Genomic DNA, 22,622 nt, shown 5'->3' with positions numbered 1-22,622 from the left:
TGACATCTCAAGAGAGGAGGCAAGGCTACATTGGGTGGCACCACGAGCCAGTGTACCATTCCAGGGTTTAGTCACACCCCTACTATGTGTCCAGTGCTGGCTGAATGCTGGGACCCTTCAGAGCGAGGCCCAGTCCCTAATTTTGTGGAATTTATAGTCAACTCAGGAAGACAAAGAGGGAGATGAGTGCAGTGAGGAAACCAACATAGTGCTAGAATGGGGACCGGAGAGGAGATGAGGCTGGTGGGGTAGGAGAGACCCTGGGTGAGCAAAGGGCCCAAGGACCCAGGAGGGAAGGAAGGAGGCATTGAAGACAGCTGATGGCCCTGGAGCTGGCGAAGTTGGAGGCCCCGAGGCCTTGGCCACCTGGGCACAACGGTTTCACTGGAATGGTGGGATGGGAGCTCAACTAAAAAGGGCCAAAGGAGTGAGGCAAGGTAAAGGGGAGACGGCAAGTGTGGACAATACTGGTGAAGTTTTGCAAGGGCTCAGGGAACAGAGAGTTGAGCTGGAGCTGAGGGGAGATGTGGAGTTCGAGGAAGTTCATTTAAGAAGGTGGGTCAGGGAGTGGCCTGTATGCTGATGGGAGCAACCTAGTGAAGCTGGAGAAGGGTTAAAGCAAGATGTGGAGTAGAGCTGCAGAGGGTGAGCAGCTAGGGTCTCCAGGAGTGTGTCAAGGGCCTGGTTATAGCTCTGGGACTGGACCCAAACTGGGCAAGGAGAAAGGGAGGCTTGAGGCAGGGAGGGAAGAATTGTGGCAGGGGGGATGCTGAGCACAAGGTGGTATCAGAGGAGGAATGTTCTGAATGGAGATGATGAAGGTCACATCCTCATTGGTGGTGACTTGGAGGATGGGTGGCTGAGGTGGGGGGAGGAGGACAAGGACTGCAGAGGCCAGGGGCTCCCAGGGGGTATGGGATGCTGATGGGATCAGGGAAGGAGAAAAGGAAAGCCCCAAGAGTCCAGCCCTCTGTGAACAAAACAGGAGGATGACTGGGCCAGCTACAAAGTATAAGGGGGGCGGCGGCTGGTGCCTTAAAAAGGGGTCCACAGGTAGGAAATCCTGTGAGATTTTCCCAATATCTCTGTTCCAGAATTAGGTTGGTGGAGGAGGGACCGAGGGCGTCCATTCCTTCCAGGCATTTCCACCCCAGAATTCTAGCTAGGAGAAGCTGGGCTGTGACCCTTTATATGCCCACCTGGGGGCACATGGTGCATGACAGTACACATCACACTTGTATACAGCCAAGGGCTGACAAGTTCCCACTAGCACATGCCATTGCGCTCCCCTACATGCATCACCCAGTTCTGACTGTTTTGCTCTGTTCAGTCCTCTCCATTTCTTCTGGGCTGTGTCATCCTTTGCCTAGATAGTGCTTCCTCCATGAAGCCCCCCTTGATTTCCTCCACCAGAAGCAAGCACTGGATGCATGTAAATCAATGAAGTTAGAACACTCCCTCACACCAAACACAACAATAAACTCAAAATGGCTTAAAGACTTAAAAATAAGCCATGACACCATAAAACTCCTAGAAGAGAACATAGGCAAAACATTCTCTGACATAAATAGTAGCAATATTTTCTCAAATCAGTCTCCCAGGGCAAAAGAAATAAAAGCAAAAATAAACAAATGGGGGGACTTCCCTGGTGGTCCAGTGGTTAAGACTCTGCGCTCCCGGTGCAGGGGGCCTGGGTTTGATCCCTGGTCAGGAAATTGCAGACCGCAACTAAGAGCCCGCATGCTGCAACTAAGACCTGGTGCAGCCAAATAAATAAACATTTTTAAAAAATAAACAAATGGGACCTAATCAAATTTATAAGCATTTGCACAGCAAAGGAAACCATAAATAAAACAAAAAGACAACCTATGGACTGGGAGAAAAAATTTGCAAATGACACGACCAACAAGGGCTTAATTTCCAAAGAATACAATTAGCTCTTACGACTCAATATAAAAAAAAAAAAAATCAAAAAATAGGCAGTTCCTAGAGTGTCTTCCAGCAAACAATGGCAAACATAATATAAACACTACTTGCAGAAGAGATGGTCTTTTATTAGTTCTTAGAAAGGCCTTCATTTCCTTCCAGGCTCATCACTCTAACTGGGAACCCACTGATGGTTGGGAGTGAAGCAAATAGATCAGAACAGTAAACACCAGGTTTTCGAAATATGGTTATGCTTCTAGTGGTAAAATAATTATAAGCTGGAACCTTAAAGCATGCTTCCGTTTACCCCCAGGAAGAATTGTACTATTACAGAGTGATGCTAGATTAAGACTGGAGTTTTAAATGATTGAATTGTGTCTCTCTTGAAGTGGTGCCACTTTATCTCTAGAGATCGGGAGAAAATAAAATTTCATTTCATATTTAAAAAAAAAAAATGGGCAGAGGGGGCTTCCCTGGTGGCGCAGTGGTTAGGAATCTGCCTGCCAATGCAGGTGACATGGGTTTGAACCCTGGTCCGGGAAGATCCCACATGCCGTGGAGCAGCTAAGCCCGTGCGCCACAACTACTGAGCCTGTGCTCTAGAGCCTGCGAGCCACAACTACTGAGCCCACATGCCACAACTACTGAAGCCCGCATGCCTAGAGGCCATGCTCCGCAACAAGAGAAGCCGCCGCAATGAGAAGCCCGCACACCACAATGAAGAGTAGCCCCCACTCTCCACAGCTAGAGAAAGCCCGTGCACTATAAAAACCCAATGCAGCCTAAAATAAATAAGTTAAATAAATAAATTAAAAAATAATAATAAAATAAAATTATTTTTTTTTTAAATGGGCAGGAGACCTAAATAGAAATTTCTCTGAGGAAGACATATGGATGGCCAAACAGGCACATGAAAAGATGCGAAACATCACTAATTATTAGAGAAATGAAAATCAAAACTACAATGAGTTACCACCTCGCACTGGTCAGAATGGCCATCATCAAAAAGTCTACAAATAGTGGTACATGTATACAATGGAATATTACTCAGCCATAAAAAAAGAATGAAATAATGCCATTTACAGCAACATGGATGAACCCAGAGATTGTCACAGTTAAGTAAGTCAGACAGAGAAAGACAAATATCATATGATATCACTTATAGGGCGAATCTAAAAAAATGGTACAAATGAACTTACTTACAAAACAGAAATAGAGTCACAGATGTAGAAAACAAACGTATGGTTACCAGGGGAAAAGTGGGATGGGGGATGGATAAACTGGGAGATTGGGGTTGACATATACACACTACTATATATAAAATAGATAACTAATGAGGACCTACTGTATAGCAAAGAGAACTCTTCTCAATACTCTGTAATGACCTATATGGGAAAAGAATCTAAAAACGAGTGGATATATGTATAAGTGGTAGTTTCTGTACAGCAGAAACTAACACAACATTGTAAATCACCTATACTCCAACAACAACAACAAAAATTTTTTAAGTCTACAAATAATAAATGCTGGAGAGGGTGTGAAGAAAAGGGAACTCTTCTACACTGTTGGTGGAAATGTAAATTGGTGCAGCCACTATGGAAAATAGTATGGAGGTTCCTTAAAAAACTAAAAATAGTTACCATATGATCCAGCAATCCCAATCCTGGGCATATATCTGGAAAAGATGAAAAACTAATTTGAAAACACATGCAGATAGCCTCATCCACCAGAGGGCAGACAGCAGAAGCAAGAAGAACTACAATCCAGCAGCCTGTGGAACAAAAACCACATTCACAGAAAGATAGACAAGGTGAAAAGGCAGATGAAGGAACAAGATAAAACCCCAGAAAAACAACTAAATGAAGTGGAGATAGGCAATCTTCCAGAAAAAGAATTCAGAATAATGATAGTGAAGGTGATCCAGGACCTTGGGAAAAAAATGGAGGCAAAGATCGAGAAGATGCAAGAAATGTTTAACAAAGATCTAGAAGAATTAAAGAACAAACAAACAGAGATAAACAATACAATAACTGAAATGAAAAATACACTAGAAGGAATCAGTAGATGAATAACTGAGGCAGAAGAACAGATAAGTGACCTGGAAGACAGAATGGTGGAATTCACTGCTGCAGAACAGGATAAAGAAAAAAGAATAAAAAGAAATGAAGACAGCCTAAGAGACCTCTGGGACAACATTAAATGCAACCAGATTCACATTATAGGGGTCCCAGAAGGAGAAGAGAGAAAGGACCAGAGAAAATATTTGAAGAGATTATAGTTGAAAACTTCCCTAACAAGGGAAGGCAAACAGCCACCCAAGTCCAGGAAGTGCAGAGAGTCCCATACAGGATACACCCAAGGAGAAACACACCGAGACACAGAGTAATCAAATTGACAAAAATTAAAGACAAAGAACAATTATTGAAAGCAGCAAGGGAAAAATGACAAAAAACATACAAGGGAACTCCCATAAGGTTAACAGCTGATTTCTCAGCAGAAACTCTGCAAGCCAGAAGGGAGTGGCATGATATACTTAAAGTGATGAAAGGGAAGAACCTACAACCAAGATTACTCTACCCGACAAGGATCTCATTCAGGTTCGATGGAGAAATCAGAAGCTTTACAGACAAGCAAAAGCTAAGAGAATTCAGCACCACAAAACCAGCTTTACAACAAATGCTTAAGGAACTTCTCTAAGTGGGAAACACAAGAGAAGAAAAGGACCTACAAAAACAAACTCAAAACAATTAAGAAAATGGTCATAGGAACATACATATCGATCATTACCTTAAACGTGAATGGATTAAATGCTCCAACCAAAAGACACAGGCTTGCTGAATGGATACAAAAACAAGACCCATATATATGCTGTCTACAAGAGACCCACTTCAGACCTAGGGACACATACAGACTGAAAGTTAGGGGATGGAAAAAGATATTCCATGCAAATGGAAATCAAAAGAAAGCTGGAGTAGCAATACTCATATCACATAAAATAGACTTTAAAATAAAGAATGTTACAAGAGACAAGGAAGGACACTACATAATGATCAAGGGATCAATCCAAGAAGAAGATATAACAATTATAAATATATATGCACCCAACATAGGAGTACCTCAATACGTAAGGCAACTGCTAACAGCTCTAAAAGAGGAAATCGACAGTAACACAATAATAGTGGAGGACTTTAATACCTCACTTACACCAATGGACAGATCAACCAAACAGAAAATTAATAAGGAAACACAAGCTTTAAATGACACAACAGGCCAGATAGATTTAATTGATATTTATAGGACATTCCATCCAAAAACAGCAGATTACACTTTCTTCTCAAGTGCGCACGGAATATTCTCCAGGATAGATCACATCTTGGGTCACAAATCAAGCCTCGGTAAATTTAAGAAAATTTAAATCATATCAAGCATCTTTTCTGACCACAACGCTATGAGATTAGAAATGAACTACAGGGGAAAAAACCGTAAAAAACACAAATACATGGAGGCTAAACAATACGTTACTAAATAACCAAGAGATCACTGAAGAAATCAAAGAGGAAATCAAAAAATAACTAGAGACAAATGACAATGAAAACACGACAATCCAAAACCTATGGGATGCAGCAAAAGCAGTTCTAAGAGGGAAGTTTATAGCTATACAAGCCTACCTCAAGAAACAAGAAAAATCTCTAATAAACAATCTAACCTTACATCTAAAGGAACTAGAGAAAGAAGAACAAACAAAACCCAAAGTTAGCAGAAGGAAAGAAATCATAAAGATCAGAGAAGAAATAAATGAAATAGAAACAAAGAAAACAATAGCAAAGATCAATAAAACTAAAAGCTGGTTCTTTGAGAAGATAAACAAAATTGATAAACCATTAGCCAGACTCATCAAGAAAAAGAGGGAGAGGACTCAAATCAATAAAATTAGAAATGAAGAAGGAGAAGTTACAACAGACACGGCAGAAATACAAAGCATCCTAAGAGACTACTACAAGCAACTCTATGCCAATAAAATGGACAACCTGGAAGAAATGGACAAATTCTTAGAAAGGTATAATCTTATAAGACTGAACCAGGAAGAAATAGAAAATATGAACAGACTAATCACAAGTAATGAAATTGAAACTGTGATTTAAAATCTTCCAACAAACAAAAGTCCAGGACCAGATGGCTTCACAGGTGAATTCTATCAAACATTTAGAGAAGAGCTAACACCCATCCTTCTCAAACTCTTCCAAAAAATTGCAGAGGAAGGAACACTCCCAAACTCATTCTATGAGGCCACCATCACCCTGATACCAAAACCAGACAAAGATACTACAAAAAAAGAAAATTACAGACCAATATCACTGATGAATACAGATGCAAAAATCCTCAACAAAATACTAGCAAACAGAATCCAACAACACATTAAAAGGATCACACACCATGATCAAGTGGGATTTATCCCAGGGATGCAAGGATTCTTCAATATATGCAAATCAATCAATGTGATACACCATATTAACAAACTGAAGAATAAAAACCATATGATCATCTCAATAGATGCAGTAAAAGCTTTTGACAAAATTCAACACCCATTTATGATAAAAATTCTCCAGAAAGTGGGCATAGAGGGAACCTACCTCAACATAATAAAGGCCATATAGAACAAACCCACAGCACACATCGTTCTCAATGGTGAAAAACTGAAAACCGTTTCCTCTAAGATCAGGAACAAGAGAAGGACGTCCACTCTCATCACTATTATTCAACGTAGTTTTGGAAGTCCTAGCCACGGCAATCAGAGAAGAAAAAGAAATAAAAGGAATACAAATTGGAAAAGAAGAAGTAAAACTGTCACTGTTTGCAGATGACATGATACTATACATAGAGAATCCTAAAGATGCCACCAGAAAACTACTAGAGCTAATCAATGAATTTGGTGAAGTTGCAGGATACAAAATGAATGCACAGAAATCTCTTGCATTCCTATACACTAATGATGAAAACTCTGAAAGAGAAATTAAGGAAACACTCCCATTTACCACTGCAACAAAAAGAATAAAATACCTAGGAATAAACCTACCTAGGGAGACAAAAGACCTGTATGCAGAAAGCTATAAGACACTGTTGAAAGAAATTAAAGATGATACCAACAGATGGAGAGATATACCATGTTCTTGGATTGGAAGAATCAACATTGTGAAAATGACTATACTATCCAAAGCAATCTACAGATTCAATGCAATCCCTATCAAATTACCAATGGCACTTTTTACAGAACTAGAACAAAAAATCTTAAAGTTTGTTTGGAGACACAAAAGACCCCGAATAGCCAAAGCAGTCTTGAGGGAAAAAAACGGAGCTGGAGGAATCAGACTCCCTGACTTCAGACTATACTACAAAGCTACAGTAATCAAGACAATATGGTACTGGTACAAAAACAGAAATATAGATCAATGGAACAGGATAGAAAGCCCAGAGATAAACCCATGCACCTATGGTCAACTAATCTATGACAAAGGAGGCAAGGATATACAATGGAGAAAAGACAGTCTCTTCAATAAGTGGTGCTGGGAAAACTGGACAGCTACATGTAAAAGAATGAAATTAGAACACTCCCTAACACCATACACAAAAATAAACTCAAAATGGATTAAAGACCTAAATGTAAGACCAGACACTATAAAACTCTTAGAGGAAAACATAGGAAGAACACTCTGACATAAATCACAGCAAGAGCTTTTTTGATCCACCTCCTAGAGTAATGGCAATAAAAACAAAAATAAACAAATGGGACCTAATGAAACTTAAAAGCTTTTGCAAAGCAAAGGAAACTACAAACAAGACTAAAAGACAACCCTCAGAATGGGAGAAAATATTTGCAAATGAATCACGAACAAAGGATTAATCTCCAAAATATATAAACAGCTCATGCAGCTCAATATTAAAAAAACAGACAACCCAATCAAAAAATGGGCAGAAGACCTAAATAGACATTTCTCCAAAGAGGACATACAGATGGCCAAGAAGCACATGAAAAGCTGCTCAACATCACTAATTATTAGAGAAATGCAAATCAAAACTACAATGAGGTATCACACCAGTTAGAATGGGCATCATCAGAAAATCTACAAACAACAAATGCTGGAAAGGGTGTGGAGAAAAGGGAACCCTCTTGCACTGTTGGTGGGAATGTAAATGGATACAGCCACTATGGAGAACAGTATGGAGGTTCCTTAAAGAACTAAAAATAGAATTACCATATGACCCACCAATCCCACTACTGGGCATATACCCAGAGGAAACCATAATTCAAAAAGACACATGCACTCCAATGTTCATTGCAGCACTATTTACAATAGCCAGGTCATGGAAGCAACCTAAATGCCCATCGACAGGTGAATGGATAAAGAAGATGTGGTACATATATACAATGGAATATTACTCAGCCATAAAAGGGAACAAAATTGGGTCATTTGTAGAGACGTGGATGCATCTAGAGACTGTCATACAAAATGAAGTAAGTCAGAAAGAGAAAAACAAATATCATATATTAACACAAATAGGTGGAACCTAGAAAATGGTACAGATGAACCGGTTTGCAGAGCAGAAATTGAGACACAGAAGTAGAGAACAAATGTATGGACACCAAGGGGGGAAAGCAGCGGGGGGTGGTGGTGGTGGTGGGATGAATTGGGAGATTGGGATTGACATGTATACACTGATGTGTACAAAATGGATGACTAATAAGAATAAATAAATAAATAAATAATAAACATAAAAAAATTAAAAGAAAACAGAAAACACACATGCACCCCAAAGTTCATAGCAGCACTGCTTACAATAACCAAGACATGGAAGCAACCTAAATGTCCGTTGATAGATGAATGGATAAAGAAAATGTGGCATATATATACATATATATGCACAATGGAGTATTACTCAACCATAAAAAAGAGTGAAATATTGCCATTTGCAACAACATGGATGGACCTAGAGATGATCGTAGTGAGTGAAGTTAAGTCAGACAGAGCAGGATAAACAATAATGATAATACTTACATGTGGAATGTAAAAAATAATACAAAGGAACTTATTTACAAAATAGAAACAGACTCACAGACATAGAAAACAAAATTATGGTTACCAAAGGGGAAAGGGGGAGGGATAAATTAGGAGTATGGGATACACACTACTATATATAAACAAAAAGGATTTACTGTATAGCACAGGGAACTATATTCAATATGTTGTAGTAATCTACAATGGAAAGGGATCTGAAAAATTATATATATATATATATATATATATATATATCTCCAAATCACTTTGCTGTACATCTGAAACTAACACAATATTGTAAATCAACTATACTTAGGAAAAAATAATAAATAAATTTTATAAATTTTTAAAAAGAAGCAATCACTGGAGCATCTCCCACTGCCCCTGCCTCTTTCTATTAAGGTTGCCTGGTTACTGCCTGCTGTCCTAAGAGGGTGTGGTTTCTGCTGTGTGGCCCTGCTGCCCATCACAGGGCCTGAGACAGCCGGCAGCTGTGGGACCTCCTGCAGTTCCTAGTTTGTCCATTAGATGGCACAAGATGTCTGTGGCTGGGCCCATTGATCCCAGACACCAAGGGCACACTTGGGGTTTTTTCCCACCTGCAACCAGCAAGCAGAGATCTTAATGTTGTTTTTTTTTTTTTTAGCTGTGCCACGCGGCTCGTGGAATCTTAGTTCCCCAACCAGGGATGGAACCCAGGCCCTTGGCAGTGAAAGCACGGAGTCCTGCAGAGTCCTAACCACTGGACTGCCAGGGAATTCCCTGCAAGCAGAGATCTTTACAGAAGATCCTTACCCCCTTCCCAGACTGGGATCCAGACCCAGAGAGGAAGAGCACCTGCTCGAGGCCACACAACAAGTTTAGCCCCTGCCACAGGCTGCTTTTCTGCAGTGTGGAATGGGCTGCCCCCGCATCCTGTTCCAGTAGACCCAGGCCTCCCCTGCAGTCACAGCTGGGGGCTGGCTGAGCTTAGATCCCCAGGGTGAGCTGGCAGGTTGAGGAGTTGTTGGGCCTCCCACCCATAGCTGATGGCCACATGCTGGTTGAGGGGCTGTCTGGCTCAATCTCCAGCCAGACACTGGCCCCCAGCCCGGGCTACTAGGCTGAAACAGCTCCCCAGGGAGATGGACACAGAGGAGCTCCACCCCTCCAAGGGCCCAGGATATGAACACCATCATGGCAGCTGCTGCACAAGCACCCCTCACCAGTTTATAGAGCCTGTTACACCTAAGGTGGCTGGTCCCTGGCTCTGGAAGGAGGAGACTGAGACCCAGAGAGGGAAAGGCCTTGGCCAAGGTTCTTCAGGGAATCCAGAGGCAAGGTGGCCTCCCTGAGTAGCACTTTGCCCAATCCCAGGTCAAGAGGCATGTATATTTTGAGGGGAGATGGGGACAGGGAGACAGGGATCCAGGTCCCTGGGTCCTTCTCACGCTGACTCAGAGACTGAGCTGTTTCTCTTTCAGGAATGAGATAGGAAGGGAGGTGGGGTCCCAGTACCCTCAGGAGCCTGAGAAGCAAGAGAGGGTCCCAGGAAGGGGCAGGACTGAGCAAGACCTGTTCTCAGGCTGCTGTGTGGTCTGGGCCACGTCCTTCATTCTCTGATGCCCCCAAGTTTCCTGAGCACCATCTGAAGGCCCGGGCTGGTAACTTGCAGGAGTTTCTAGAATCCTGGAAGCACCAGGATTCTCGCTCAAGGTGTCAGCTACTCTGACACAGAGGCATCAGCCGAGGTGGAATGAGAGGCTGCAGGTGGATGGCAGGGCACTTGCTCCCTCCCTCTTCCTCCCCGCCTTCCTGGCCTGGGACAGGGTGGAGCTGTTGCCTTATAAGTGGCAGGCCTGGCGGCAACGGAGCAAACTACAGCCAGCGGCAGCGGCAGCGGCAGGACCCAGGGCAGCTCTACAAGCAGCTTGGTGTCCCGGTTCCCCAGCATGGCCCCCTCAGCCTGGGCCATCTGCTGCCTCCTGTGGGGCCTCCTGCTCCGCGGCGGCAGCCTCAGCCCTGGCCCCAGCGTGCCCCGCCTGCGGCTCTCCTACCGAGGTAGGGCAGTGCGCACCCTGTTTGTGTGTGTGTCCCTGGGAGCCCTGGACCCTGCCATACCCCAGCTGTGGGACCCCAGCCAGCCCAGGGCAGTCTGTTCTGACAGCAGGAGGGATGCAGTCACTCCCAGCACCGCCTGTGGGAAGGGCTTTACAGTCACTCCCTGGCATGTGCTCCCGGCTGGCCGCCAGAGGCAGGAGCCTGGGAGAAAGGCAGGGGGAGGGGGACAGGTCCTGGAAGACATGGCCAGGGTGGAGGTGGGAGAGACAGAGACACACTGGGGGAGAAACTGAGGGGACTGCTGAGAAAAGGAGAGAGACCTCAGTAGAGATGGGCAGAGAGAGATGGGGAGGGGTCAGAGAGGGCAGGTCTGGAGTATCTGTCTGCTCTCAGCTGGGCCCCTTGCCCAGGGCAGACAGTGGGGAAGAGGGCAGCATCCTGTCCCTCTCGTCCGCCCTGCAGTGGGGTCCCTCACCCTATGCCCACAGCCCTGTTCCCCCTCCTGCCTCTTGCAGCCCACTTTGCAATGCTGGCCTTTCCTCTTCCCCTCCATCCACGAGGCTCTTTGTAGCCTCCCTTCTTTGCCCATCCTGGCCCAGGAGGCTCCTCTGCAGATCTAACCTGGTATGTTGTGCTGCAGCTGGCACAGGCCTCTTCTAAGTCAGATGAGACAGAGGCTCTCCACAGATTCTTCTTCCTGGGGAAACCAGAGGGGTGATCACCTTCCCCCAGGAACCCCAGTCCGAGGAGGGAGACCCAGGCCTTCTCTGGAGAGTCGGAGGCGGGAGACATGGCTCCACTCTGGAGAGTCTGAAGGGAGTCAGGGCGGGGGTGGGGGGGCCGGGGGTTGTGGAATGTGGTCCTTCCCTGGGAGCTGTGGCTTTGGGCTAAGTCCGGCTACAAGAAAAGGTCCAAATAGGGCAAATCTCCTCCAAAGTACTGTCAGGCATGGAGGGCTTCCTGGAAGAGGCTGTTAATGAGTTTGGGGATAGAGAGGATGACCTTTTGGGCTTGGATACCTCACCTTCCCAATGGTGGCCATCGCCCCTTCCCACCACATCCTGCTGCTCTGCCCTTGCCCACCCATCATCTCCAGCTACCTAGCTGGACCCCAAGGACCTACTTCAGGATCCCCACCTCCTGGGATCATCATCCCCAGAGAGCCACCCCCATCCCTGGGACCTGGGTGGGCAGCGTCTATGGAAGAGAAAACCCTCTTTAGCCATATCCCTGGACCAGAGCCTAGAGATCCACCTGGCCATACCTGGCATCTCCCACACCCAGGCCTTAGCCAGGTGCTCCCTCTGATGGAACGCTCTCCCCTGTCCATCTGCTTGTCCCACTGAGTCAGCCTTGCACGCTGCTCAGACCACCCACCCTTCCTCCAGGCTCTCCCAGCACTTCACCCAGCTTGCTGCCATAAGTTCTGCCAGTGGGGCCATCTTCCCTAGGGACTGGGTAGAGCACAGATGGGCCAGGGGGAAGGAGATGTTAACTGAATACCAGGGGGCCACGGAGTGAAGGTGTAGGGGGCAGGCCCCTGGGTGGGCTGGGCTGGGTGGGGGGCTCAGAGCCCCCTGTCCCACCCACCCCCAGGAGTCATTTCCCTGAAGCCCTCCAGCACCCCTTGCATGGAAACATTTTCCAGATGTGAGTGGGGGCGGGGACGGTGAATGCACAGCTGGGACCCTCCACCTCCACAGATTGGCTAGAGAAGTGGGCTGAGCAGCAGGCCCTGACCCCCTCCCTCCCTCCCTCCTAGACCTCCTTTCTGCCAACCGCTCTGCCGTCTTTCTGGGTCCCCGGGGCTCCCTGGACCTCCGGGCCCTCTACCTGGACGAGTACCGGGACCGCCTGTTTCTGGGCGGCCGCGATGCCATCTACTCTCTGCGGCTGGACCAGGCATGGCTGGATCCCCGGGAGGTGAGCTGGACTGACCGGGAAGCGGCTCTGTCTGAGAGCTGGGCAACTCCAGATGGGAGGCCAGCTGGGTCAACTGAGGCTGTGAGGTCAGGGGTCACACAGGCTGTGTTTCAGGTGCTGTGGCCACCGCAGCCAGGACAAAGGGAGGAGTGTGTTCGCAAGGGAAGAGATCCTTCGGTGAGTGATGTCGGGAGTGGCTGCCCCCCACCATGACCAACACCCAGTCCCTGACCCCCAGGAGAGCCTGGGGCTGCTCCCCTGCTGCCTGTTCTGGGGCCACTTGAAGCAGATCTTGAAGGCTCCTGACGGTGCTGAAGAATCTACCCCCCACCCTAGATCATCCCCCCATCCCCCCTCCCCCTAGGTGGAGTGTGCCAACTTTGTGCGGGTGCTGCAGCCCCACAACCGGACCCACCTGCTGGCGTGTGGCACTGGTGCCTTCCAGCCAACCTGCGCCCTCATTGCCGTTGGGCATCGTGGAGAGGTGAGCCGGGGCGGCCCCGCAAGGGACTGGGAAGCAGTGACATTTCCTCCCTGTTGTCTGAACGCTCCCCATTGAGCCTGGGTCAGGGCAGAGGGGTCAGAGCCTGAAAGGCACCTTTGTGCCAGGGAGCTGACCCTGCCGGCAAGGTCCTGAATGAGGGCGCCTTCCGCCCACCCCCACTCTCCAGCCGCACGCGATGGCCGCTGCCCGGGTCGGGGCTGGCTCTGCTTTCCTAGGTGACGCCTCTCCCTCCCTCCCTCCCTCCCTCTCCCCAGCATGTGCTCCGTCTGGAGCCCCGCAGTGTGGAAAGTGGGCGGGGGAGGTGCCCACACGAGCCCAGCCGTCCCTTCGCCAGCACCTTTGTAGGTGGGTGATGCCCAGGCCAGGGCGGGCATGACAAGGGTGGGAGCCGGCCGACGTCACTGGGAAGGGATGGGGTCTGGGTACAGGGCCTGGCCCTCCTCCTCTGACTCTGCCCCCTACCATCACCCTAGGAGGGGAGCTGTACACGGGCCTCAATGCTGACTTCCTGGGGCGTGAAGCCATGATCTTCCGAAGTGGGGGTCCCCGACCGGCCTTGCGTTCTGACTCTGACCAGAACCTCCTGCACGGTGAGCCCAGGGGTCTGCTGAGGGCAAGGCTGGCTGGGGTCTGACCCTGGCACTGGCAGGGAGGTGGGAGAGCTGACGCTGGAGTGGGGACCAGAGGGGCAGCCCATCCCCACTCCACTGCCTGGGACTCCGGCCTCCAGTGGGGTCCCTGCACCTCTTCCCCTCCTCACTGGCTCACCCCCCACCCTGTTCCTCCCCCATGAGGCCCCCACCAGCTTCACCCTGTTACCTCACAGACCCCAGGTTTGTGATGGCCACCCGGATCCCTGACAACTCCGACCAGGACGATGACAAGGTGTACTTCTTCTTCTCGGAGACAGTCCCTTCACCTGATGGAGGCCCGGGCCGTGTCATCAGCCGCGTGGGCCGCGTCTGCGTGGTGAGAGCTGTGGCAGGGACAGTGAGGTTCACATCCTGGCCGTATGTGCCTTCCCAGACCCGTCCCAAACCGCAGCAGTAGGCAAACCGAGGCAAGGGTGTGGAGCCGACATCCATGCCTCCCCCACAAGGGTGAGGGTGGAGGAACAGGAGGAGGGGCCTGTCCTTGGGACCCAAGGCTGACTGGCCCCCACTCCCCAGAATGACGCAGGTGGCCAGCGGGTGCTGGTGAGCAAATGGAGCACCTTCCTCAAGGCCAGGCTGCTCTGCTCCGTGCCTGGCCCTGGAGGTGCCGAGACCCACTTTGACCAGCTGGGTAAGGGCATGGCCAGGGCAGGCTGGGTGAGGGCTGGGGAGGGCTCAGAGCCAGTGAGTGGCAGGCATTGGTCGTGGCCTTCTGTCTCCAGAGGACGTGTTCCTGCTGTGGCCCAATGCAGGGAAGAGCCTGGAGGTGTACGCTCTGTTCAGCACGGTCAGGTGGGCACACGGCCTCCCCTCCCCTCCACCCCTGGCACCGTCTCTGCACTGCAGCCTCCCCTGTTGAGCCCCTGCCTTCACGTCCGGCCTCGCCATGGGTCCCCGTCTCTGTCCCTGACTCGGTGACTCCGTGGCTGTACTCTCTGCCTGGGGGTCCTCGTCTTCTGGTCTCCGCTGACTGCAGGCACCATCATCCTCTCTCCTCCCTATGGAGCCAGGCTGCCCCCTTCCCGCCTCCGACAGCCCCCCTGGCCTGACTGTCCCTGTCCGCCCTTGGCAGTGCTGTGTTCCAGGGCTATGCCGTCTGCGTGTACCACATGGCTGATATCTGGGAGGTCTTCAAGGGGCCCTTTGCCCACCAAGATGGTCCCCAGCACCAGTGGGGGCCCTATGCGGGCAAGGTACCCTTTCCCCGTCCTGGTGTGGTGAGTATCTGCCTGGGAACAGGGCAGGGAAGAGGGCTGAGTAGATGCCAGGAGGGGCTCTGCCTGAGGACAGGCCTGTGTCTGCGTGTGGCCCCAAGGCAGCGGCTGAGCTGGGGCTCCAGAGCAGCTGGGCTGGGTGGGGTGAGGATGGGAGCAGAGCCCAGACCACACTAAGGAGTCTCTCCTACAGCGTGAAGGGTCCACAACCTCAAGGTCCCTCTGAGGTTGGCGTGCCCAGCCAGTGGAGCCTAGAAACAGACTGGGGTGGGGAATGTGACATCACAGGAAGCTTCAGGCACTCCCTTTGCCGCTGCCCACAGTGCCCCAGCAAGATGACCGCACAGCCAGGACGACCCTTTGGCAGCACCAAGGACTACCCGGATGAGGTGCTGCAGTTTGCCCGAGCCCACCCACTCATGTTCCGGCCCGTGCGTCCTCGGCGGGGTCGCCCTGTCCTCGTCAAAACCCACCTGGCCCAGCAGTTGCGTCAGATCGTGGTGGACCGCGTGGAGGCAGAGGACGGGACCTATGATGTCATCTTCCTGGGGACTGGTGGGTGGGCTGAGTGAGGTGGCCGGGCAGGGGAGGTGTGTGAGGACCTATGCTGCCCCTTCCTCTCCCACTGACCCCTCCTCCCCTGCCCCAGACTCAGGCTCCGTGCTCAAGGTCATTGCCCTCCAGGTGGGGGGCCCTGCTGAACCTGAGGAGGTGGTTCTGGAGGAGCTCCAGGTGTTTAAGGTGAGTGGGGAGAACTGATGGGAAGGGTCCCCTCAAGCCCCGTCCCTGCATCTAGGCCTGGCTAGGAGAAAGCAGGAGCAAAGTGCAGGAGGGAGATGGGCCTGCTGTACTGAACCTGCGGCCAGTGGGGAGTGAAAGTGATGACGCTCACTACTGCAGAGGCCTTGCCGATGCTTCTAAATGACTGCGGGGCCTGGAGACGCAGTCTGTGAGCTGAGAGTTGGGGGGCCCAGTGAGGGATGGCCAAGGCGATCACCCCTTGACAAAGCCCTGCCAGGTTCAAGTTGCAGTGAGGGGCGGCTGACACCCCAACTCCCCAAGGGGTTCTGTTGACCCCTCTATAGAGTCAGACAGGGGATCATCTGTGTTTGGGGAACTGTTGTGCTTCCCCACATGGGATGGGTGATTTGGGACAGCTGCCTCATTGCTGGGGAACAGGACTGTGGGAGGGGACACCAGAGCTTTGTGCTTGTAGCCAAGCCTTGGAGGCCAGCCAGGGAGAGAGGACCTTTCTAACGTAGGAGAGACTGTCTGGCCTTAGTTGCCAGGGAGTGCACTGACCTGGGAAAAAGATGGTTTCCACCCAGAGTCTGGAAGAGGCTGAAAACAGGGATGCAGGGGAGGTCTTGCTTCTTTCCCAGGTGCCAACACCCATCACTGAGATGGAGATCTCCGTCAAAAGGGTAAGAGTAGCTGCCATCTCTCCCCACTCCTCCTTCCTCTCCACCTGTCTCCTGAAGTTTCCCTGAGCACTCTTGTTGTCTCATGGAAAGTTGAGTCACAGCAGGCCCTGGGGCTGCCTGATTAAGCCCTGCAATGAGGGTTTAGAGTTCAGCTGGGAGCTGAGATTCCCATGCATGAAACCAGCGGGAGCGGGAGGCCCGGAGTAAGTGAGCATGTGTTCAGATAAGGGGAGATCCACAAAGGCCACTTCCTCAGGGGAGACAAAAACGTGCTTGAAAACAAGATCCAGATTTTAAATCAAATAGATTTTAGAGGCCTGCTGTGTGTCCTTTTGCAAGTGGCAAAATCTCCCCAAGTTCATCTGCCCCAGTTCATCTTTGGGTAAATCTTGACTTTTGTACTGGGATTGCTTAAAGCAGAGCTCACCTCCAAAGTCAGGGGCAAGACAGGATAAAGGCCACTGGGGTAGAGGGCAAAGGTCTGCTGCCGGGAGGGTCTGGAGAAGCCCCTTAGAGAAAAGACCCCAGGTGTGCCCCATTCCCTCCACGTCCTAGCATAGGATCTGATGTAGATCAGGTGGGTGATAAACATTTTTTCTTCTGGGAATGCACTCAAGAGGTTCTGGAAGACTCTTGCGAATGTCAGGAGTCTCAGGAAAGCCAAGGGAGCTGAGAGCCTAGCTGCTTCTAGGCAGAGCACAGGCTCACCTCGGGCTCTGCCTATGTCCCTCCCAGCAAATGTTGTACGTGGGCTCGAGGCTGGGCGTGGCCCGGCTGCAGCTGCACCAGTGTGAGACTTACGGCAGTGCCTGTGCAGAGTGCTGCCTGGCCCGGGACCCGTACTGTGCCTGGGATGGTGCCTCCTGTACCCGCTACCGGCCCGGCACCAGCAAGCGCCGGTTCCGCCGGCAGGACATCCGGCATGGCAACCCTGCCCTGCAGTGCCTGGGCCAGAGCCAGGAGGGTGAGTGGCGGCGGGCATGGGGGCGCCAGCTGGGCTCTCACAGGGCCCCCACTCATCCCTGTGGCCTGGGCTTGACCCCTGTGAAGTATGGCCTCAGGCCGTTCTTGTAGTAACAGGCAGTCCTCAATTTCCCTATGTGGGCAGCTCCTGTCAGCATATGGGTTAGGGTCTTTGGGCAGAGTGAGCGGCTTAGGGATCAGTAGACACCTAGGTCCCTGTCGCATTCATGGGAGCTCCTGGACTGAGGGAGTCAGTGGGTGGTCCCAGGGGTCCTATAGTTCCTGAGCTGAGCCCACCTCCAAATCCTTCCAGAAGAGACTGCGGGACTCGTGGCGACCACCACAGTCTACGGCACAGAGCACAACAGCACCTTCCTGGAGTGCCTGCCCAAGTCCCCCCAGGCCACTGTGCGCTGGTTCTTACAGAGGCCAGGGGACGAGAGGCCTGACCAGGTGAGCGAGGACCCTGGCTCCAGCCTGCCTGTGTCCTGAGGTCACACCCCTCCATGAACTCTGGGGGGAACTTGCCAAGATCAACTTAAGAAAAGTATGTATTAAAGCCCCTGGGGTGCCTAGAAGGAGGTGCCCCTGTTCCTGCCATCTGGGAACACCCAGGCCAGATGTGGTAGAACTTCTCCAGTGACAGGGGGCCCACAAACTCCTGGGCACTGAGCTGGGCTCTGTCTGAGAGCGCGGTAGCAGAGATAGAAGAGAGGGAAGGGGTCTAAGCTGGTCAGGAAGGCCCCCATGCTTACACCTACGGCTCATCTTCAAAGGGGTCTCTTCCCCAGGGGTTCTTGGTCCTCCTCTGCCTTAGGCCTGGGCCCCTGATCACTGGCCTTTGCACACACACCTCCACCACACACACACACTCACACACTGCCTGGTCCCACACGTCCTCCCTGGAGTCCAGCTGTCTGCCTAGGCCCTCTCCTCCCCCATCCAGAAAAGTCTGTCAAGCCCAGAGATGGCTTCAGTCTGGGGCCTGAGGCTGGGTGTGGGTGGGGGCAGGGTGAAGAACCATTCGCAAGCCGCTCCCACGGGTAGGGAAGAGGAGGGAGTGGGTTGATTACAGGAGGGGCTCTCCTTCCAGCTTGAGAACTGGGGGAGGCCAGCCTTGGGCCAGCTGTTGGGCTGGGCACTGAGAAGTCTCCCCCAGGGGGGAAGGGGCAGGTGGGCGATGAGATGGAGTTACACAACACTCACCACCCAAGCAGTGCTGCCTCAAAGTACACATGTGTGGACTAAAGCCCAGACAGGGTCCAGGCCAGAGACGGGGCTGGATCGGAACCGTGTTCCACCTCCTACACTGTGATGGGGCTGTGGGCCCTGCACTGTGGGGGGGAGTGGGCAATGCAGACCAAGACAGGGAGGGCTGTGTGTGTGTGTGTGTGTGTGTGTGTGTGTGTAGAGTGGAGGGGAGTTCTTGTCCTGGGTCTGGGGGTATAGCCCCCCTGAGTAAAAGCCCATAAATACTTTTTAACCCTCTGTTCCCTGGGAATATGTGCCAGGGCCCCCCAAGGCCAAGACAGGGGATCCAGAGCTCTGAGTAGGGTAGAAACCAGTCAGTCAAGTCTTTGAAAGGCCCTGTCCTGGATTATGGGAAGGTGAGTCCCTGCCTGCAATTAGCTCACGGTCGAGGAGGCTGAGCCGGCCAAGCTGCTGGGAAGTGGAGAATGAGCCCTGAGATGGCAAATTTGGAAAAGCAGGGGCAGAGAAGTTGATGGTGCAGGCCCTGCTCCAGGCGCCCTCACGCCCTCCCACACCCCCAGCAGGTGAAGACAGATGAGCGCATCCTGCAAACGGAACAGGGGCTGCTGTTCCGCAGGCTCAACCGCCTGGATGCGGGCACCTACACCTGCATGACGCTGGAGCACGGATTCTCCCAAGTGGTGGTCCGCCTGGCTCTGGAGGTGATCATGGCTGCACAGCTTGACACTCTGTTCCCCCGGGAGCCGAGGCCAGAGGAGCCTGCAGCCCAAGGAGGCCCGGCCTCCACCCCCTCCAAGGCCTGGTATAAGGACATCCTGCAGCTCATCGGCTTCGCCAACCTGCCCCGGGTGGATGAGTACTGTGAGCGTGTGTGGTGCCCCTCCCGCAGCCGAGGCCGCAGCAAACAGGCCAAGGGCAAGAGCTGGGTGGGGCTGGAACTAGGCAAGAAGGTAAAGAGCCGGGTGCAAGCCGAGCGTAATCGGACACCCCGGGAGGTGGAGGCCACATAGAAGAGGGAGGAGGAGAGGGGGTGGTCGGGATGGGCCAAGTGGCCAGCAGCAGCCCCCAGCCTCTCCCACCCACCCAGCTAGGGCAGAGGGGGCCAACATGCCTGATTGCCTCTTAGAGATGGGAATCTCTGCCCCCAGACCCCTACCAGGCTGCCCACAGGATAGGCTGGGGCCTGATGGAGGGCCTTGTGCCCTGGGCCAGTTCCCTGCCCCTCTCTGTGCTCTCAGTCCCAGGCTGGAGCCAGCACCCTCGGGCTGCTGGCAACTCCAGTGGGCCTGCTATTTGTTCTTGAATGAGGCCCCCAGAGCACATTTCCACTTGTGCCGGAAGCAAGAGGGCTGGGTGTTTCTTACCCAGCCTGCAGAACAATGGCCATTCTGAGTGACCCTTAGACTGGGTGTGTGGGTGCAGCTGAGGAGGTGTCTGGGCAGGGGGCCCTCAGGCAGCTGAGGAGGGTGGAAGTTGCCTCTAAGCTAGTACCTGCTAAGAAGACCTACCCTGACTGAGGTGGGGAGGGAAAGTGGAGGCGCTGAGAAGGTGGAACAGCAAGACCCCCTCACACTTTGTGCCCTGATATCTTGGTAGTTCCCTGCCACTGCACAACCCCTCTTCTGCATCTCAGAATCACAGAAGCATAGACTACTAGAGCTCCCTGGGACCTGGGGATGGTCTGGACCTCCAAGCCTGACATCCCTTCATCAGGTCCTGGAGCGGCCAGGCCAGGTTTCCTGGGATGCCCACACCTCCTGATGGGATTGCCCCTCCCCACCATCAAGGTCTCCATGTTGATGAGCAGGGAGGGGGTGAATTCTAGGAGAATGTTATCCCCCATCTCTGTGGACTAGAGATAGGGAGAGGGGAGCTGGGGAAGGGTGGGGTGGTTGGAGGAGTGAGCTATCTTTCCCAGGGCAATGCAAGCTGGCCCACAGCCTGGGAGGGTGGGGATGTGGCAGCTCTGGGAGCAAGCTGCAGCTGGTGGTCAGGACAAGGGGCAGGGCTTTGCCTGGGGGGGCCACAGAATATTGAGGCTTTTGAGATGGGGAGAGGGTGGGAGACCCTAGGACTGCCTGTGGGACCCAGGGGCAGGCATTCTCAAGGACCCCAGAAGGCATCAATTAGCCCAGGAGCCAGATGTTTCCCACCCTGGGATCTTTGGTTTCTGCTAAATAAGGGTTTGTCACGGATGGTTCATTTATGAAGCCTTTTTTTCTTTTAAGGGAAAAAAAATGTAGGGGGAAGCTTCTAAGTCCTGCTGGTTCTTGGGGGTGCTGTTGGCTCAGGTGGCCAGGACACAATCTGTCTGGGCGTGTAGGGAGGTGTTTTTGCCATCAGCAGTAATGTGTTTCTTTGGCTGGGGAGCGTGGAGGGGGAGGAGGAGGAGGACTAAATGAAAAGTTGTTCCCAGCCTGCATGTGAACAAGTCAGTGACGCACAAAACCGACAGGAGGGAGACAAAAGCATCAGGTTCGAGATTCCCTCCATTAAAAACCAAGATGAAGGAAGGAGGAAAAAACAGATAAAAAGCAAGACAGGGCTTCCTGCCCCACTGAACTCAAACCCAGACTCTGCCTTGGATTTTATCCGAGCCACCCCCGCACTCCTTCCCCCCCCCCAGCCCCTACCACCTCTAGAGAACTGGGGTCCGAAAAATGCCCCTCTTCCCCTCTTTGCACAGTGAGTGAACCAGAAGCACTGAGGTTAACCTGACAGCACTTTGGGAAGCCTCTGGCCTGGGGTAGCTGTGGCTGGGATGTCAGCACGTGAAAGCAGAGGAGGAGGGCCGTGGGGGGGAGAAGGAGAGAGGGGCCATGGAAGAGGGTGGGGAGACAGCGCAGAGCCCCATGAATGGGTCTCAGAGCTGCAGCCAGCTCTGCCCCTCTATCCCAGGCTCTGCACTGGCTCTAGGCTGGGTCCCCTGGGGAAGTTACTCTGGAAAACAGAGGGAGAAGGAGTTAAAAATCCTGAACAAGGAACACCTGAGCTTGGAAAATTATGGACAGCTTCTACTGGTCCGTACCCCGCACCCCGCCGCCGCCTCCACGGTACCGTGTGTTATTCACTCCTGGAAATGCTTCTATGTGTGAATTCTATTTTTGTATTCATATGTTGAGATGGGCCTTGTAGTTTCTCTGTCTTCAAAGCACGCTTCTCATAATTACTATTGTTCTTTTTATCGTCACCGCCCCTGAGAGCTGGTGAGGATAGTGCAGGGGTTTTCCACACAACCTGCAAGGAAAGGGATGAAGTTAATACTTATATCACATAATTATTACCATTATTGTATCTGTGTATTTCTGTACTAAATTAACTGATGCCATTTGTGTGAGCTGGAAATGAGGGGCTTTCCCTGTCCTTTCCAGGAGGGAGAAACCACCCTGGGTGGCATTTTCTAGACGGGAAGGAGATGGGTATCAGAGGAAGGAAGGAGTCAGAGGGCTTTGCCTATGAAGCTGAGATTGCTTATTAAATTAGGAAAATCCTGTCCCGCGGGCTTCTGAGACTTCTTGGAACTTCAGTAAGACCTTGAGCCAGGGAAAAAAATGCTGGCGAAGGGCAGCTGGGCACGTAGGCAGCCCTGCTCCTTTTTCACAATAACACTTGACTTTGTGACAGCGACACTTGGCCTGATGCCTGTCTTCATCAGCCACATACCAACGTATATTAAGACCACTGTGCTCTTGCCTGGGGGGCCAGGCTGT

At 51.3% G+C, this 22,622-nt stretch overlaps 2 protein-coding genes across 4 annotated transcripts in view; one reads left to right on the top strand and one right to left on the bottom strand.

Moving 5' to 3' along the window:
• The window catches only part of LOC309638423 (nischarin), an 87,128-nt gene extending 75,311 nt beyond the window's left edge, over window positions 1-11,817 (bottom strand). The window contains exon 1 of the mRNA XM_082414387.1: window positions 11,640-11,817. Within this exon, the coding sequence (XP_082270513.1) occupies window positions 11,640-11,810 (171 nt within the window). The 5' untranslated portion in view covers window positions 11,811-11,817. The remainder of the gene's footprint in view (window positions 1-11,639) is intronic.
• SEMA3G (semaphorin 3G) lies at window positions 10,717-22,407 on the top strand. 3 transcript variants are annotated; one of them, XM_082414457.1, is made up of 16 exons: window positions 10,824-11,018; window positions 12,781-12,941; window positions 13,056-13,118; window positions 13,306-13,425; window positions 13,701-13,791; window positions 13,920-14,036; window positions 14,273-14,415; window positions 14,616-14,730; window positions 14,822-14,891; window positions 15,172-15,316; window positions 15,637-15,868; window positions 15,963-16,054; window positions 16,696-16,737; window positions 17,473-17,701; window positions 18,014-18,153; window positions 19,476-22,407. In XM_082414457.1, the coding sequence occupies exons 1-16, from the start codon at window positions 10,910-10,912 to the stop codon at window positions 19,920-19,922; spliced, it is 2,316 nt and encodes a 771-aa protein (XP_082270583.1). In that variant the 5' UTR covers window positions 10,824-10,909; the 3' UTR covers window positions 19,923-22,407. The 3 variants fall into 3 exon arrangements, with proteins under 3 accessions (XP_082270581.1, XP_082270583.1, XP_082270582.1); XM_082414456.1 differs by having other exon boundaries at window positions 19,473-22,407; XM_082414455.1 differs by lacking the exon at window positions 13,701-13,791 and having other exon boundaries at window positions 10,717-11,018.
• Window positions 22,408-22,622: the final 215 nt, after the last annotated feature.

The sequence above is a fragment of the Balaenoptera physalus genome (genome assembly GCF_965194825.1).
Source record: "Balaenoptera physalus genome assembly, chromosome: 11".
NCBI classification, from domain to species: domain Eukaryota; kingdom Metazoa; phylum Chordata; class Mammalia; order Artiodactyla; family Balaenopteridae; genus Balaenoptera; species Balaenoptera physalus.
This window is presented reverse-complemented; position numbering and strand designations above follow the sequence as displayed.

Excerpts from the sequence above, each read along its gene's own strand:
- SEMA3G (XM_082414455.1), top strand. The coding sequence starts at position 10,732 with ATGGCAGGGCACTTGCTCCCTCCCTCTTCCTCCCCGCCTTCCTGGCCT. Across the intron at positions 14,892-15,171 it reads GCTCTGTTCAGCACGGTCAG|TGCTGTGTTCCAGGGCTATG; the intron begins GTGGGCACACGG and ends CGCCCTTGGCAG. Across the intron at positions 16,055-16,695 it reads AGGAGCTCCAGGTGTTTAAG|GTGCCAACACCCATCACTGA; the intron begins GTGAGTGGGGAG and ends CTTCTTTCCCAG.